The sequence below is a fragment of the Rhamphochromis sp. 'chilingali' genome, assembly GCF_963969265.1.
Source record: "Rhamphochromis sp. 'chilingali' genome assembly, chromosome: 7".
In the NCBI taxonomy this organism is placed as follows: Eukaryota; Metazoa; Chordata; class Actinopteri; order Cichliformes; family Cichlidae; genus Rhamphochromis; species Rhamphochromis sp. 'chilingali'.
The window spans coordinates 22,171,495-22,191,471 of record NC_137934.1 but is presented as its reverse complement, the minus strand read 5'-3'; the positions used below and the strand labels follow the sequence as shown (position 1 = coordinate 22,191,471).

At 37.2% G+C, this 19,977-nt stretch overlaps 1 protein-coding gene across 1 annotated transcript; it reads right to left on the bottom strand.

The window, feature by feature from the left end:
- Positions 1 to 1,217: 1,217 nt before the first annotated feature.
- On the bottom strand, positions 1,218 to 15,785 carry LOC308399861 (uncharacterized protein; the record flags this gene model as incomplete). Its single annotated transcript, XM_080887272.1, has 5 exons — positions 1,218 to 1,226; positions 10,297 to 10,371; positions 10,509 to 10,631; positions 14,932 to 14,988; positions 15,726 to 15,785. 5 exons carry the CDS (start codon positions 15,783 to 15,785, stop codon positions 1,218 to 1,220), a joined length of 324 nt encoding a protein of 107 aa, XP_080743398.1.
- Positions 15,786 to 19,977: the final 4,192 nt, after the last annotated feature.

The window sequence follows — 19,977 nt, the reverse complement described above, 5'->3', positions numbered from 1 at the left end:
CATCACCCACTACTAACATTACTTTATTTACTGTATCTTTTGAAAAAATACAGCAATTTTAACAGCACAAGACTTAAGAATATTTAACAGGAGCAGGTTTCATTCTTCCCTGGTTTTATTATCACACTGTTCACCAAAACGCAGCAAACCTTCACCATCTTATCCAGAAGGGTCAACTCTTCACCCTCACATGGAAGAAGTAATCTGATTGGCATGGTGGTATGTTTGCAGCAGGTCCCTTGTGTAGCGCTGGAACCCAGTCATGATGTTTCATCCATTTCATAGGCTGGTTTGCTGCAATAATGCCAAATAATTAGCATCTCTATAGATAGAAGGTAGTTCTGCAAAATCACTCAGTAGGATGTTTGTTCTAATTTGCTATGAGCTCAGAGCGCATAGAAAATAATACTAATAGGCTATAAAGAGTGATATGAACATATTTAGAACTTACCGGAATGAAAATGTCTGGAGCACCAACAGATATTTGGAGATGGAAGAGAACTGCACGTCAGCTCGTCTCACAGCTGCTATCCAGGCTAGACGCCTTCGTTTGGTAACATCAATACACGAGCTGCTCATGTTGCTTCCAGGTTGGGAAAGAATGTAAAGATAAACCATTTTCAACCTTATTCTCTTGCCGGTCGTGTGATCGAACATTGCAGCCGACCACACAGCAAATACGAACCATGGCTGTTGTGTGTGACTTCGCTCCCTTTTCACTTGCGCTAGACCCCCAAAATGGCGGATCGGGCCAAAATCCTTTCCACGCCCACCCCCCGTGACATCACGCTCCAAAGCCCTATAAAGACAGGTAGATGAACAGGTGGTTAGTTCACTAAAGAGGCAATTAGATTATGTGCAGCTCTATAATGCTGGTGGTGAGAAGGAGAGTGATGTAACTACTGCTTCAACACTGCAATGATTAGATTTTACTCTGAAGCTTGTTACGAGTTATGTGGTGGAGGATATGCTACCTGTTTCAAGTTGGTAAGGTTTATACACGCATGCAAGATTCACTGTTCAAAGCGTCGCAGTGGACATGGTCAAAGATATTAGATATTTATTTTTAAAAAGAAAAGTATGATTCAATATTTAAATATTAAATAATATACCATGTTACTGCTACTGTCCTTTAATGTCAGTCATAAGGGTGGTACTTTAAGAGCCATATATTTTAAGAGGTCAGACTCATTGTGAAAAGTTTGAGAACCACTGTGCTAGATCACCTGCTGGGGAAAAAAAGAGAAGAAAACAAGCATAAAGACAACAACGCATTAAGGAAACCACAGCCTAGGTAAGTACAAGTAACATTAAATTATAAATATTGAGTGTTGAGCAGCACACAAGACCAACAACCCATGATATTCTTTGAGGCAGCAGCCAAGAAAGATAGTGTGTGTCTGTGCACTCCTGTGAGACCAGAAGTCTTGCTCTAAGCTGACTGATAGATACACCTCCCTTTTTTTTTTTACTAGTTCACTGACTTTGAACACTGTACCGTGTACTACTTACCAACAGCCTTACTATAAATATTTTCATCCCTTGTGTTGGAGTGCCATCTTGTGGCCCAATTGAGAAGTGTTATACTAAATGCTAATGCTCTTAAGGGGTGGTATTAGATTGACGTAGTTCCTTAGCAGGTTTGTAGTGGAGGAATTGGAGGCCAGTTATATTAACAGTTAATATAAGGGTATGTTCAACTGGGTTTTTTTGTCCTTGATCATAGAAACCAGACCACCACATCCCTCTACACTAACTACTACTATATAACTACTATAACATAACTCAGCACTGAACTGACATGCACCATCCTGTATATGTATTATCCAGCTCGCATTACACACCATGCATGCACGATGCTGAAGGTTGTCGACCCTTGAGCCTGAGTGAAAGATTGTTGCCCTTCATTCAAGGGCTGGACTATGACCCAGTCTGAAAAATCCCCTTGATGAGAGGCAACAAGCTGGGGTGATTATCTTGACTGTCTTGCTACCTTTACATTGGAGGTTTTCCCAGTGGATGAAAGGATTGTACACTGCTCCTTTGGGTCAGAGATCAGATTTTCGATGTACCAGTCGATCTATGTCCCTACCTTTACCTAGGGTCACAAGCTTTGGGTAGTGACTGAATGAACAAGATTGTAGATACAAGCAGCAGAGCTTTCCCAGAACCAACTAACTAATGGTTGTTGCATTTGGAGCAGACAGTATGAGAAATGCCATACTCTATGTGGCATTTCTATTTTGCTTATTACGATTCTGATATAATTATAGAATATCTGAACAAATGTAGAAAGTATAGGTATACAATGTGACAAGCTTAAACGCATGTGGCTCCACATTATTGCCCCTCCTGCATTCTCAGGAGTTGGGAATTTGGTCACCCCCGTCCTTAGCACTCACCATTCCACAGCGTTTGAACTGTTAACATATGAGGGAGGGACTTTGATAAATGATAATAATCATGCTGAAGTGGCAACCCCTAACCCTACTCAAGTAAATTTAAGTGTTTACTTCCAAAAGTACTTTTATTGCACCACATTCATTCACTCATGAGCTACTGTAACATGAATCAAATGACTGAATTGCAGTCAAGTTCTATAGAATCTTGCTAATGACCTCCTAATTGTATTCATGTGTGTTACAACAGGGACACATGAAAAAGTTTCACCGGCTGTCAACACCTGCCGTCGAGGACTGGAGTTTGAGACCCCTGGTGTAGAGGAGATAAAGGAAGCAGCAGACGGCTTTCAGCTGGAGCTTAAAAGAGTGCTGTCTATCAATCATTCAATCCAGACTTCAGGAGCTTGTTTGAATCACTCAATCAACAGTAATGGCTGTTTCGCCAGCTATTACCCGAACACACCCAGACACAAAGCCTGGAGGGAGGAGACAAAAAAACACACATACCCACACACCAATATGGGAGGAACCACACACCAAAACAGATAGCATGTGATCACTTTCCATAACATTTCATTGAATCATAACTTCACAAATTTAGGATAAAGGTTTATTCCTGACAAAGACTAATGATGAATTATTAATAATTTATTTTACAATCTCTGTCTTACAATACAAAACACCTTGAGGCTACTGCTGTTATGATTTGACGCTTTATAAATTAAAATCGAATTAAACTTAAAATTACTTAAAATTTAATAACTACATTCTATTGCATACAGCAGTGATGGGATGGCCAAACTGGTGTTTGCTACAAGCTTTTGCTAAATATATAACTGGTATAAATAAGTAACTAATATCCACGTCATCAGGCAGATTTATCCTTTTAGGTCGCCGCCTCCTGTTGAAATCAACCACTTAAACCTACCAAAGGGATGCATGGCTCATTAAAACTGAAATGTTTCAGTACTTACCCAAAAGGAACATCAAATTTTAATTACACAGATTTGAATGCTAAACACAATGGGGACTAATACTGTTCTCTTCTAAAATCAACTGAAAATAACAACAATAATCACTTAAAAGAAAACAACATTTTGAGCAGAACAATCAAATATATTAGTCACAATGTACCAGAAGTACTTTCAACTGTACTCAAAAAGCAATTTAACGCAGTTAAGGATTTAGCAAACCACAAGTTGACCATCAACACTGACTCAAATTCTAATCTTACAAGTGGGTTTAGATATCCTGGACAAGACCCCATTAGCACCAGCTTGCTTAAAGTATGTAACAAGAAGGGAATCCCTGCAAGAAGTTACAAGGGTGAACAACGTAAGTACAGATTTTACAGAAATCAAATGTAATGGAAAATATTCTATTTTCTTCTCACATTTAGATTTAGGTGTTTAGGATTTCACTGTAGAGTTTTGTATAACATTTTATTTCTTAGGTGACGAAATGTGTGTGTCAATATGATGAGGTGTAACTGCTTTGCTATGCTCAACTGTGCTATCTGCAGACTGCGTTTCTTTGAACGAAACTCCCAGTGCCAGATGATTACAACAGCAGTCCCCAACCTTTTTTGCACCACGGACCAGTTTATGTCTGGCAATATTTTCACATACCGGCCTTTAAGGTGTCGTGGATAAAAACAACAAAATAAAACCAGTACCAAAAAAGAAGATTCACTCATAGCACACAAGTTAACAATAAAAACCAATACAAACCCTGGAAGCCATAAATTTCACACCCGAGCATCAACTCTCGCTGCCCGGTACCAGACGGTACTGGGGGGTTGGGGACCGCTGCATTACAATACAAAATTCAGGTAATGCTGAAGCCAGGAATTAACTAGTCATCATACACCAAGGAACACAGCAATGTGTGGAGGTTTGACAACAATGTGAGGAGGTAAATGGAGGACATAAAGGCACATGAGATAGTAAGGCAGAAAAAGGACACATGGGAACACAGCTAAAAAGAATATACTAAAGAGATCTGAGGAAGCAAAACTGAACATAATGCACATGAGATAAAGACAAAAACAATTTTTTAAAGGAAGTGACAACAGAGATGGAGACTAGACAAGACACAGGGAAGGTAACCAAATCCAAAACCACTAAGTTGAAAGCTGAATCAACATCAAAAACCTAAAGCTCCAGCATATAATAATCCCAAGACATAATTACATGAACTGAAAAATGGGTAGGTAATCTCTGAAAGCAAGAGCAAAGAACAAAATAACTCAAAACAATGACCCAGGAGCCCTGACAAATACTCAGTTTACGCAAATGCACCTTAACTGGACATTGCTTTATTTTGTTTTGCTTTTACAACACAGAACAACCACAGAAAGACTTTTCGAGCGAAACTATGACTGATGTGCTTCCTGCACACAAAAAACAACAAGATATTTTTTTAAAAATGCATTCATTGTTTTACATGACTTTACAAGCACAGGCAGGTGTCAGGTTAAAGGTTAAAGGACTTGATTACTTTGAGGTGAGGAGGTTTTGGCTTTAATTTGAACATAATAAAAATTAAGATTATTAAATAAACAATAAAATTGACAGTTAATAAAGAAGTTAGCTAGCTTGTAACTAAGACTTTTTTTGTTTCATATACTACCATACTGCTAGAAATTTACCTCCAATAAGATTTAAAGTAAGAGAATACTTAATGTCATGTGGTGCGTGAATCATGTCCATGAGCCTATGGTTATTCTTTGCTATAGCACACTGAAAATGCTTTAATTTCGTACTTGACAAAACTGTTATTTTCTTCCAGTTTGACACCATCCAGATATTTAACTGGATGTTTCTGGAATTAAATTCAAGTTTTGACCTTAGTTGTTTTCTTCTTTCTTTCTTTCTTTCTTTCTTTCTTTCTTTCTTTCTTTCTTTCTTTCTTTTCTTTCTTTTCAGTAAAATCTACTATCCTCAACAACTTCAGTCTCCACAAATTAAAAAAGATTTCAGTATATTTTTTCAAATGTTTCTGCACAGGATTACTACAATACAACATAACATCAAATAACATAAAAGAGATATTAGGCTTTTGAAAAAATGTTTTGCTATTTATGTTGTACATAAAAAAGCTGCAAGAAAAAAGTCCCCCAGCCATATATCTCCTGCTTCTCCCACTCTATAAAAGCAAATATTACTTTTTTTTCATAAAGGACAATTTAAAAAATCACCATCATGTCCTGACCTCTGAGTCAATTTGTTACAGCCTAACTCAGTGCAAAGGTTAAAGTCAGAGTGTGTGGCTTCACTTCAGTAGCTCCTCACGACAATGTGTCATTATGTTTGACCTGATAAATCATGAAGCAGGTAATGAGCAGGCCCAGCAGCTATAAAGACAGGCAGATGAACAGGTGGTTAGTTCACAAAAGAGGCAGTTAAATTAAAAAAAAAAAAGAAAAAAAGTTGCCGCTCAATAATGGTGGTGGTGAGAGGAAGAGAATGCTGTAACTGCGACTCCTTCAACATTACAATGACTAGCTTTCCAATGAAGCTTGTTACTAGTTGTGGAGGATATGCTTCCTATATCAACTTGGTTTAAACAGAAGTAAGGTTTATACATTCAAGCAACATTCACAGTTCAAAGCATCACAGTGGAGGGGAGGGGGGGGTTGCTTCTCCTTTCCGAAACTGTAGCAATCAGAATTATTGTCTGAAGGCCAAGAAAAATGCCCAACAGACTTTTTTTTTTCTTTTACCAAGTCAATCATTACGACTTTTGCTATATTGGTCCACTTCATTGTCGTAGTTTATTTGATCTTTATTATTTATTTATTTATTTTACTTTTAAATTATTACAATCAGAATAGACCAGCCTGATGAACAGGAAAGAGAAAGCCAAAAATAAAAAGAAGTTGGGAAGACTATTAACAGGAGGATCAGTTTTAAAGTTGTTCATTTTCGCTAGCTCAGTGTAGTTTCTCTTTTATCACATGTATTTATTTTTAGGATATGGATCAACATGCAAAGGCATTCTCAGCAAACACTTATATCTGTATTATTAATAGATAATGGTGAACAAGCAGATACAGTGAAATATTACTAAATATTATTTTATTAAATATAGAAATCTTCATAAAAAGCACTAGTTACAAAGGAAAACAACAGTGGCACTCACTGCTATGACAGCAAATCCAAAGCAGAAGCCCATAGTGATCTCGGTTTGGACGAACTCCCTACAGGACTGATAAAGTGGAGGGAAAATGGTCATTATTTGGTATATAACTGACAAGCAGACAGCAACACCAATTTCATCTAATAATAGGTCAAATGTAGACCTGGGAAGTAACGGAGTACAAATATTTTGTTGCTGTACTTAAGTAGAATATTCAGGAAGTTGACTTGATTATTTATGTTTCTGACGTTTTACTTTTACTCCCTACATTTTAAAGCAAATATCTGTACTTTCTACTCCTTACACTTTTAGAAAAGACATGCCTTGAAACATAAGCCTGAAAAGTAATATACTAGAAGACAATCCTATTAGTGTGTCACTATGTTGTATGGTATCACATGCAAAGATGTAAAAGACGCTAACCTACGTAATTTATGCACAATATATAGCGCCATAAATAGTTGGTTAAAGTTACGCCAGTGTGGGTGTTTTTTGTTTGTTTGTTTTTTAAATGAGTGCAGATTGCCATAAGCTGTGACTGCAGTTTTCTGTTCAGTCCTTGTGCCAGAAGAGGCATGTTGTTTTGTTTGTTTGTTAAGCCACTTAAATGAACCTAACAACTGGTTTGTGGAGTGCCCTAATGGACACTAATTTTTGCTCAAAATGTCATTAATTTGTATGAGGGGTGAGAAGAGAGCGATGGGTGTCTACATTTTCTCCAGCCATCTATAAAACACATGGAAAACTCTGCCATCGTTTGGGCCTGCTTTTCAGCCAATTATGTTAGGAATCTATTCCAAATTTATGAAATTATGAAGTTAATTATGAATGTAACATCATACATTTATACAGTCCAAAAGTTTAACTGCACTGTTGGGTCTTAACAAGGTTCCAAGTAGTGCTTCAACATGCAACATATAGAAATGAGAGTGAGACAAAACAAAAAAAGTCAAGTGGAAGACCCAAAAAAATTTCACCAGCACTAAGCTGAGTACTGAGGATCCAATTGGTTGTCTGTCAAAACACTGGACAATCCTCGACCCAAATTATGACCGATACCGGTGCCAACTGGTGCAGTCAGCACCAGTAACCATCAGACAGCATCTGAGACTGAGGGGCTTCAAAAACGATAAGCATCTTTAATAGCTTCTTCTCCTCGAATGCCACAGAACTAACTGTTTGGACTTTGCAAGACAGCACCAAACATGGGAGATTGAAAGGTGGAAGAAAGTTTTATTCTCTGATGAGAAGTATGGCGGCACAGTGGAGGGGACACCATAATGGTCTGAGGTGCTTTTTCCTTTAGTGGAACCTTGCAGCTTCAGGAAGTGGAGGGGCATCGAACGCCGCTGGTTATGTCCAGATGTTGCAGAGAGCATCCCCAATTGGGTTTTTCAACAGGACAACATTACAGTATATAATAATGGATTGCATTTATGTAGCGCTTTCCGAGACCCTCAAAGCACTTTACAATTCCACTATTCATTCACTCTCACATACTGGTGGAGGCAAACTACAGCTGTAGCAGACTGACAGAAGCGAGGCTTCGGCTCCTCTGGCCATCACCGGTAGGTGAAGTGTCTTGCCCAAGGACACAACGACCAAGACAGACAGAGCCGGGGAACGAACCGGCAACCTTCCGGTTACAAGATGAGCTTCCCAACCCCCTGAACCACCTTTTGGCATTTGCCAAAAGGACAAGGGACTTCTTCCAAGGGAATAATATCACTCTTTTTGGCCATCCTTATGCTCCTCCTGATCTAAATCCAATTGAGAACCTTTGCGGATGGATGGCAAGGGAAGTTTACAAAAATGGACAACAGTTCCAGACAGTAGACCAATCAATCAAGCCTTTTATTTGTCACATGCAAAGTTTACACCTGCAGTGAAATTGGAGGAATGTTCCCACTCACATCATGGAAAGGCTTTGTGGTCCTAAAGTTTTGATCAGCTGTAAAACAGCCTGTTTTATTTTAAGCATTGTTTTCAATAAACTGCAGGCTCAAAAATGTTTTGTTTCACTCCCATTTCTTGTTGCATGTTAAAGTTCTACTTGGAACCTTGTTAAGATCCAACCATGCAAAATAAGATTTTTGGCATTTTTAAGTGGTCTTAAACCTTTGCTCAGGACTGTGTAAATTGTATTATAGGCAACAACTTCATTTTTCAGCTTGAGAGTGATCCCAAACACACAAAAAATATACATGAAACATAATTATTCATGGAGTGCCCTCCCTTGAGCCCAGACTCCAATATTTTGAAGCAGTGTGGGATCATCTTGACTGGAACCAATAACAGTCAAAATCTGAAAGCTTTTCACAAGTTCAGGCTGTGTTAAAAAGTAAAGGTAATACCAAATATTGGCCCCCAAGCTCTATTTTTATAGAAAGCCATGGGTGCCAAAATGAATTCAATAAATACATCATTGAATAAGTAATTAAAGGTTTAAATAATTATTTAGTCCAGATTTCCAGGGACAGTCTTTGTTTTCCTGATGAACATCAGTAATATAATCATAGACAAATTTATTCCTTTTTCATGTTGACTGCAAACAATTTTACATATATGATCATAATATGTAAAATTACATACCTCAACCATAATTGATGACCTCATATCAAATTTGTACGTAGACTGAGACTGTACCTAGACTGTTTGAATTGTGTTATACTATCTAATCTTTATTCACAAACTCTTAAATATCAGCAATTCTGCAGGTGAGAGAATAAAAGTTCAAACTGTCGGGAACAGGTTATATCGCTTCAGTTTGAAATCAGCTGGAAGCGCAACATTTTCACTGATTCGTTTACTTACAGGATGTTTATGTGATTACAATGATAGGTTTATTTTGGGCTTTCATGCTCAGAAACATAAGTAAATAAAAACCACAGTCTTCTATCTTGCTTATTATGATTATGATATAATTATAGAATCTCTGAAAAAATGTAAAAAGTATAGGTATACAGTGTGACAAGCTTTAAATGAATATGCCTCCACATTATTGCCCCTGATGGATTCAAAAGACATTGCCATCATTTTTAATGAAATACTAAATGCTGTTTAGTGGCATTACTACTCGTGGTTGCATAGTTTACATCACAGATAACAGATATCCATATGGTCGAAGACCAGCTAAGGACCAGCCAGGTGGATATTCTAAGTGACTTTAACTACAAGGAATATTTGACATTCCAGTTCAATTTTATAAAACCAACCTGAGGTTTTGATGTGCATTCATATCCTCTTGAAGACCTGCATTCACAGGAGTCAGGGTTTTGGTCGTGCCAGTCCTTAGCACTCACTATTCTGCAGCATTTGAACTGTCAGCAAATGAGGGAGGGACATTCATAAATGAAAATAATCAACAAAATTCTACACTACTGTGTTTTTATCACCATGATGATTATAAAATCATTATCACTGCAAAACAATTAAATCCAGAAAATAGTGAATATCAGTATTAGATGCAATCAAACATTTCTTTGACTGCAACAGTGAAAATATTATCTAACTCAAATTTGAAATTTTATACCAAGCTGGATAGCAATGTGCATCTCTGGGGCCTTCCAGTGCTACTGCTAAGTATGGACAGACTTGACTATTCAAACGTGAGACCTCAATCTGACCCAGAAACCAAACAGCAGTTTCCATTGGAAAAGCTGACAGAGTGAGAAAACATGACCAGGAGTGTGCTTGTTGTTTGTTTTATAATAATGCACTTGTGTAAGACTGGCAGCATCAAATTTTTTCTGACCTGGTTTCTTTCAACAGCTGCAATGATGCCAAAGATCATCATGATGATCATTCCAATCCCCATGAGGCCTGCGAACTGTACATGGAACAATACTTAGAACATTACCACATCATCATTTTGTTCTAGTTTTGTTCGTTGTAAAATTAACAATAAAAAGATAAACAGGTATCACTTTCTTTGTTATCTTGTTTAATGTGGACTCTTGTACTTACTATTGTGAGCATGAGGACTTTCTCAGAACATGCAGCATATATTCCCAGGATGGAGACACCTAGGGCGACAATGGCAAACAGAAATATCCAGCCCAAACCTGGCATAACCATATTTGACATGTCCTCCGGGAAAATAGGGAAACAACACAAACAAAAATTAACAAAGCATCATTTCTTGGAATGAACAACATTGTTCTGTCTTGAGTGTTTATATGCTAATGGGACAAATAAGTAGCCCTGAATATTGTATTTCTATTGTTATACATCAGAAAACTGTGAAGCTTTTATTTTGATATGTGCATAGACAGGAAGCAGGAAGTGCAGAGAACATTGGAAAAAGCATGGCTACACCTTTGAAATCTGTTGTGTTGAATCCAAAATAATCCTTCAGAGGAGTCCTTCAGAAAGCAATGGTGTTTTGTGACATTATTTTCTACCTTCTTTGAAGTACAGTAGTTGTAGTTTGTAGCTTCTGAGCTAATGATACAAATGTATGCTCACCTGCTTATTTTTTGTTGTATTATTATTCAGATGTATATCTACAAGATACTTATTTTGTAGTCTCCTACGTTACTGCCTAACTATAGTTACCTGCTGATTATATGACAATCCATTAAGAGTTTTGTTTTATGTGTTTTTCACTCCAGTTCAATGATGTCAGGTCAACAGGATTGCTATGTTCGAAGTCATTGAAGGAGCAAGTATGCTCACCTTCCTGGCTCTTGAAAAGGAGTTTGGCTGGTTGTTTATCTATGTTCATGCTCAGGGACTTCAACACATAGAGAGAACAGTACAAACACCAAAGACAATTGCCCAAGAAAACAGGTTTGTAGGTTAAGTTACATTTAAAATTGTTTAAAATATTTGAGGTGGTAGGTACTGGAGTCCAATAGAAACGGAAAGCATATTTAATTAGCTGAAATGAGCCAAAACATCACCCCATTATGACATAAGACATGGTTCATGACTAAATCGTCCTCAGTGCTCATGAATGCATTTCAGGGCATTTGTTTCAGAGCACTACTGAACTCTTTTACACTATAACAACAACGCAATATAGTTTCAACAACAAGTCATCATGACATCACGACTTTATCATTCATCCATTCCTCTTCTACCTCTTGTCCAACTCCTGGAGCCTATTCCAGCCACCTCCTATGTACATCCTGGACAGGTCGCCAGCCTGTACCTGGGCTAACACAGAGAGAAAGGCAAGTATTCCTGCTCACAATCATAATTTAAAATCACCAAGTAACCTAACCCCACTAACTGCATGTCTTTGGACTGTGGGAGTAGAGACCCCGCACAGACACGAGGAGAATATACACACTTGAGCAAGTATTTGCATATTTGGTCCTCAGCCGCTGTGGTAACTGCACTTTAGCAATGAGTGAAACCCCTGGAATGATAACAATGCCTACGAGCTGTTTTAACATTTAGCTAAAGTGTGCACACGTTCACAGCGTTTATCAGCCAAAGAGCAAAGATTGCTCTCCACTAAGTACAAGCTTTAAACACTGATGGATGACCTCAGAAGCAGTCTGTCATACATGACACTGACAATGATGTGAGCAATATTTGTGCATGTCTGCAATTTTTAATCAAAAAAACATCCAACTGCCCCCTAATATTTTTTTTTTACATTACTTTACTAAAGAAAACGTTGGCTTAAAAGTCTTATTATGTTTTAAAGTTTACACTCCTAATCTGTCTTTCATGTACGCATTTCACCAAAGACAAATGTACAGCCAAACAGAAATTGTTTAAGCCTCTGATGAGTATAAACTATGTGCTTTATAGTCTTTCATTTCTCTTACGGTGTGCAGTAAGTAAAGAATGGTAGCCGTTGCTAACCATCGTTCATCACCCAAAAAAACTGAGCTTATAAACATTTCTCCAACCCCAGTTCCAAAAAGGTGGGAAACTTCCTAAAACTTAAATAAAAATAGAATGAAATGATTTTCTGACCTAGTAAACCCAAATCTTATTCACTATAAAATACAGAAAGCATATTAAACTGGAAAAATGTATAATTTCAAGAGACATGTCTCAAAGAAGTTGAGAAATCTAAAAAGTACTATAAAGAGCAGACGTGCACCAATCTGCTAAAACTGTGTCTACAAACTGAGGAGCAATTTCAAAAAAATGTTCCTCAATTCAAAATTGTGACAAATATGAATATTTAATTATCTAAATTACACAATATCATCAAAGATTCAGAGATTATGGAGAGCTGGAGATTTCCTCCTGTTAAAAGTGAGTTTTTCCTTCTCACTGTCACCATATGCTTGCTATGGAAAGTAAAAAAGCTCATAAGATCACCTGGAAGTGTTGCATAAAGACAAGACTACAGCATTATTATCATGGTACCATACGTTCTCTTTCTCGAGAGACTACGGTAGATAGTTGTGGCCTGATGGTAGATTCAAACTTAGGACCTGCTTGCTGTGAGGCAAGAAAATCTGATGAAGGCAAACTTAAAGCAAACTTGCAGTGACTGACAACCCAAGAGAAATCACAACTGCAGAGAGCATTATTCTGGCATGCTGCAGAATGCAAAATAGGAAGCCTAGTTGTTTTCGTCTACCAACAGCTTTTTTTTTTTTACTAAACTAAGACTGTCATATTAACTGTAAAGATATGAGACAGGTATTAGAGGAGGGCAATTAAAAAATTGTCTATCACTGATTGGCAGTCCACTTTTTAATGGCGAATTAAGATTATTTCTATATGTGGTCATTTATATTTAGCAGCATGGCTCAGAGTAGCAGCTGAAAGCTTCACAAATGTTTCAAGAAGCAGTCTTCATGGCGATGGTTGATTTTCTACAACTGAGGCCACTGGAACAGGTGATTTCAATGATTTGAATAGGTTCAATTTTATTTATATATTGCCAAATACCAACAACAGTTGTGTCAAGGTGCTTTATATCACAGGAGCTACAGTATCCAGTGTCATACATAGTGAGGAGGTAAGATCATTAACAAGATAATCAACGTCTGTTCGAGTAGTGTTCAGGTAGCTGCTGGTACAGGGCATTGAAGATGATAACAGTGGGTGAATTATATTCTTAAACTTAGTTACAGCACTTTCAGAAAGACATCTACTGTGATGAAGTCTACTACCCACTGCTGTGTAATCAATTATTGTAAATTTAAATCAGGGAATGATCAGACAGGAGAGGGTTTTCAGGAAACACTGTTAAATGTTCAGTTTCTATGCCATATGTTAAAAAAAGATCTAGAGTGTGATTAAAGTGGTGGGTGGGTTCTTTTACATTTTGGGAAAAGACAATTGAGTCTAATAACAGATTAAATGCTGCGTTGAGGCTGTCATTTTTAGCATCTATACGTAATGACACACTGAATTTAAAGATTAGGCTTGGACTGACTGGACATGAAATGGAATTAAAATAATAAAGGTAGTAAGTCAGACTCCGGGGCACTGGAAAATCAAATACATAAAATGAAATAATACAAAAATTGAACATAAATAATTTCTTAAGTCAAAAATAAAGAATCAGGAGGCAAAAACAAAAACTCAAAAGGCTGATTTGAAGACCCAGGACAGTAATAAAGTATATAATCTCTCTGATTTAAAGCGTAGTTTGTGTTTTGATTTTGATTAAATGCTCAGTTCAGATTGTGTAAAATATTTTTTTCAGAAATGATTGTATTATATCTGTCACGTCACTGGGTTTGGTGACCCAGTGCTTGTGTTTTTGGCTTAAGTTATACTCTTTGAACTATGGTTTTCTGTTTGTATTATATTTATAGTTCCTGGTTTCTAGGTTTCTGTTCTCTGTGTGTTCTATGCTTAGTCTTAGTTTTCTGTCTTTATTTTTTCCCTGTGTTCTACGTGTAGTTACTTTTATCTCTGTGCTTCCTGTTCCCTCTGTTCCAAGGTCTGTCATGTTTCCACGTCTGTGTGTCAAATATGGGTCGTTATGTCTGATTTGTCCCAGCTGTGTTCCCACCCATTCCCCATCCTCTTGTTGTCCTGCCTGTGTATTTAAGCCATGTGTCTACCTTTGTTTGTTGTTGATTCGTCTGCTTGTCATCCTGTTTCATCTGTGTTTCTCCTGCTGCTGGTTCCTCTGTGTTTCAAGGTTTTTTCCCCTTTTCCTGGTTCTGTGTCTCAAGTTCCATGTTTCTGGTTAGCTTTCCCAGTTTAGGTTTATCTTAGTCTCTAGCATTCTCTGCTTTTTTGTGTGTCTTGCCTCCCACTGTAAATAAAGCTCACGCTCAGTAAGTGCCTGCTCTTGAGTCCACACTCTTCACCTTAAGTCAGATCGTGACACCATCATATATTAACTATTTTTTGGCTTTTTCAGTTTTTTATTTTATTTTATATATTCAAATAATCTCTAGCTTGTGTCTAAATTGGTACAGGTGGATTCAAAGGACATGTTGTTGTTTCTTACCTGTGTGCTGTTGGCAGTACGCTTTACTACCAAGGGAATAAGTGTACATCCCAGGATCTGAAGAAACAGAATCACAGTATGTTAGAATATGTGATGAACTCGTTTGCTTATCTTTCAAACTATAAATTAATAAAATGGTAACTATCAAATTTGATTTTCATACTGAACTTTACATTTTGTATGAAAAAAAAAAGTTTAACATACATTTTCTAATGCTCATAACTTTTTAAGTTACGTGTCATACCATCAGTTAAGAAAGCACATGATTTTTCTTTTTATTCCTCGGGGTTGAGATCAGCTTTTCAATTAAGTTATTGTATGAAAGATGTATTTTCTATAGTCATTGATTTGATTGCATACTTTTTTATTAAGATTTTTTGCCTGACTGGAGAAATATATATTAAAAGCTAATCAAACACCTCATTTAATGCTTCAGCCTCCATTGCCTTTTGGTTATTACATTACTACATTATTATATTACTTTTTTTTTAATTTGATCGGGGTGTTATTTATACATTTAAAATCTATTTGCACTTTATGAAGATTTTTTTTTTATTTACATCAAGTATAGAAAAAAAAAATGCTGTTTTCTTTTCTTTGAAGTGACCTTGGCCTGTCTGTTTTTTGTTTGGTTTATTTCGGGGGCGGAGGGTATTCCTCTTTAAGCATACCAAAGCGAGTAAAAGCTGAAAATCTTTTTTCCATCTTTTTTTCTTTCACCCCCCCCCCCCCCCAAAAGTAAGAAAAACAACACACACTGAAATAAAATCAGAAACACCAAAGTTTCCACTTACCGCAAAAAATGAGTTGAAGCCAATAAAAACACGCTTTAGCGGCGAATTAATTTTTCCCATTTTGACTTTGTAGAGTGTGACTAACGAGAGGTGAAGTAGACTGAATGTAGTGGAGTGTGGTGATGTGTAGCTTTGTGCACTCTGATAAACTTGCCTGAGAGTGAAAGTAACTGCAGGAAAACCCAGAAGTAAAGCACAACTGAAGACAAACCCTCACATGTGAACTTTACCCTTCATGAACTACAACCTGAAAACCAGAAACCATTTTCTTGTTTCATATATAGATTGCTTTTCTCTTGTTACTACTTGATGCTGATGTGGCTTGAAGAAACCTTCAATTGTTTTTTAAGAGATTCATTCTTTATAAGACATCATTTAATACAAAGTTGTTTTTTTTTTAACAAAATGACACCAAATGTTATTTAAATTTTTATTCAAGTACCACCAAAATAATCATGTTTAACAATCAACACAACTGATCTAACCACATTAAACAAAGAATGAGAAAACATCAAATGAAAAGTGAATATCCTGATGAAATATTTCTTAAGTTCATAGCTAGGATATGTGATAAACAAACATGCAGAGTTCAAAATAAAGTCTGTGGACAGTTAAGATACTATGTATATCGGGGGCATCAGACTTAAAGCCCAATTCAATTCTATCTGGCCCGTGCGATTGTTTCATGAGTCAGTTATTAATGGCTCGTTAGTTTGTGGGAGCCTCTGTTCAGGCTTCAGACCCATTGAGAATCCATACAGGCATGGGTGGGCACACCATGCGAGCCAATAATGTAAAAGAAGGAATGGGGCAAATGTTCCACAGGAAGTGTAGTGGTACAGGCCACATAGAAAGAGAGAGAAGGAGCTGGATTAAATGCTAGCGTGTCAGAAAAAGTTAAAAAAAAAAAAAAAACAAACGTGCAAAAACGTAAAATGGGCATCTGTGTCACGATTTCCAGAGAGAGTGAGGAGTGGACCCAGATGCAGGCAAATGGAGCCAAAGGAGGATAATAACAAAAGGCGAGCCTTTATTGACGGCTGAACAAAGTTACAAACATGTGGAATAGTGAAAACTAACCCAAAACCTAAATTGGGAAAACTAGGAATAAAATAATACAAACATGAAACTAGAAACAAGAAATTAGAACTAGCAAACCTGGAAACTTAAGGGGACTGAAAGCAGAGGTAACACAGGGGATGACAAGCAGAGATAAAACACTGAGGGAGGGAACACATAATCACTAACAGCAAGGAACTAAACAACCTAACATCAGAGAACCTAACCTTAGAATATTCTTTTAACCCGAAAACAGTCCAATAGAGACTGAACAGTAACATAAACACAAGAACCTTAACTGATAAAATAAACTTCTACAAAGTGTCTTAAAATGCTGAGAAGCAGAAATGTATGCATCTAGCACAGAGTAATGGCTCAGAGTCTGAGTTTTTAAATGACTCTCACAGGCCTGAATGTTCACTTGAAACCATTTATAATTATAATTCTTAACTTGTTTGATCTGCTGCTCACCACAAACAACTATAAGCAGACATTTTGGACTTTTAACTGTATTTGTATTAGTTTTACAGCTTTACTGATTAAAAAAAAAAACCTCTCTTGGGACCATTCATACTACACGAAGTAGTCACAAAGTCTGGGCAATGAGCTGCCAGAACTTTTTCTTTAATTTTACCCATTTATTTCTTACAATAAGTCCAAAATGTCATGCTGACAGATTTCTTTCTTTATAATGCAAAACAACTGTTAAACATGTGACTTCTTTACACAGACACAAAGGGGGAGTTTCAGTTTCACACACAGCCCACTCAAGATCAAAGTAGGCTGTGTGTGGCATATAACGGTAAATGAGTTTGATTCCCTCTGGTGTAGATGATACAAAGTGACAGACTTCCTGTTCAGATCTGTCAAAATATTGTAGTAATGCCACACTGGTTTACACCAAGAGTGCAACACAGTGTGCCACATGCACAAATGCACATATTGCTATTGTTTTATTTATCTTAATTTTATTTTATCTTCACCTTTCCTAAATAAATACCTGATCAAGGACAAATTTTGTGCAAGATACAGTTATAGTGGTCCTTATTAATCTAATTAGAGTTTATTGGTATGCATATAGTAGTACAACAAACCCAGGCCCAGTCTCATTGTACTATACACTAGCTTCACAATAGCTACATGGGATCTGGGTTACAGTAACTTTGCACAAAATATCAATATGAGAACTGAATCTAGAACACAACTATCTGGCATCAGAAGAATCAATATTTTAGTATCAATACACACACAGCTATTAACGAAAAGAAATTACACAAAATTTGCTCTGTGGATGCACTGCTGAGAAAAGCCCTCAATTGTTCACATGATAGTGCGGGGCAAGGCCTCATATCAGTTTCACCCGAAACCTCTGGTGGTAACAACCCATGCCTTTTTTCACATCTTGACTCATGTGATGATGCACATAGGTAGGTCAATGACCCACTCAAGGGACAATTCCCACTACAGTTTAAATACCAGGGACTCTCCATCTTTTGGTCTTAGAACTGAAGAAGCTTCTTGAATGAGAAAAGTCACCTTCTTTTTATGCTCTTAAGAAAACTTCACTTTCACACTTCCTGCTATCCCTTTGTCACAAATCATCTCTGACACATGTCTCCACGCACTTCACCCTGCCTGCACTTTCTTCTTCATCTCTGTTGTTGACTGGTCATTGGTTTGAATGGTTGATCAAAATCAAATCAAATCACTTTTATTGATCTCAGGTATTTAAACTTATCTATCTTCACTAAAGTATCTCTATTCCCTGCATGTAGACCTTTCCACCTGTCTCCCTGTTATTCACACACAAGTATTGTAGGGTGATCGTGGCTCAAAAGTTGGCAGTTCGTCTTGCAATCAGAAGGTTGCCTACTGGTGATGGCTAGAGGGGCTGATGGTGCGATATAGCAGCCTTGCTGTAGCTTGCCTCCACCAGTGTGTCAGAGTGACTGAATAGTGGAATTGTAAAGCGCTTTGAGGGTCTCGAAAAGCGCTATATAAATGCAATCCATTATTATTATTATTCTGTCTTGCTTCTACTGACTTTCATTCCACTTTCCTTTTTCAAGCACCTTGAGGCAACTGTTGTGATTCGGTGTTATATAAATAAAATAAAATTGAAGTTAACTGAATTCTCTCTAATGTATACCTCTACCTCTGCGAGTTACCTTCTATCTGCTTCCTACTGTCACTACAATTCCCAGTCATCTGCAAACATGATAGCACATGGAGACACCTGCCTAACCTCGTGTCAACATATGTATTATTAACCACTATGAGCAAGAAGGAGCTTTTTATTTATCAGTTGCCATGGTGAATCATGGCTCTGTTGATGATGACCTGCTTTCTCTACTCATCTATTCAACAAACTCTAAGTTTAAAAACTCAGAGTTTGTTAAACATGCTTCCTCAGCTCCAGTTCACAAGTAACCTGGCAAAGCTAAATACAATATAATGGTTATTTTGGAAATTGTGGGCCATTTAAATTAAAATAGACAAAAAGCTGAACATGAGTTTTCTTGTCTGTTTTTTATCCTTCAAACACGTTACCACATCAGCTTATGAAACCATCAAGGTGTTTCCAGACACAAACTCATGTTTTTGTGTCTCTGGAGGTTCTGTTAGATTAGGCATTAAAAACTAATTGGTTCTGTGACTACCAACTATCCTGTCAACAGGATAAATTAATGACACAGAAGGTGGTCCTTCTGCCAGTTCAGGGTCACCCACAGAGAAGATGTGGCATTCTCATGCTGCAGGTGGGTGCAAGCTTTCAATGTTTGTGTGTTGGACTTTTTTATGTGGTTTTTCATACTGTGAGCACACTGTGTGAGAGTTTAGAATCTGAAAGATACAGCTGTATCTGCTGCTCTGCATTTATAAAGAAAAGCTTCATGGCTAAACACAGCAATGTCTTCATAGAACCACTCATTATAAATTTAGTACACAGGAGAGCACCTCTGAATGCACAAAAACATCCAGCATTGAAACATATGGGCAACAGCAGCAGAAAAACACAGTGCGTACCATTGCTGTCAACTAAAAAAAGGAAACTAGAGCTACAGTTCACACAAGTTTACTAAACTTAAAGAATAAATGATCACAAAACATTGGCTTGTCTGATGAGTTCCAATTTCTGCTGCAATATTTAGACAGTAGGGTGAGAATTACATGAAAACATGGATTCAAGGCT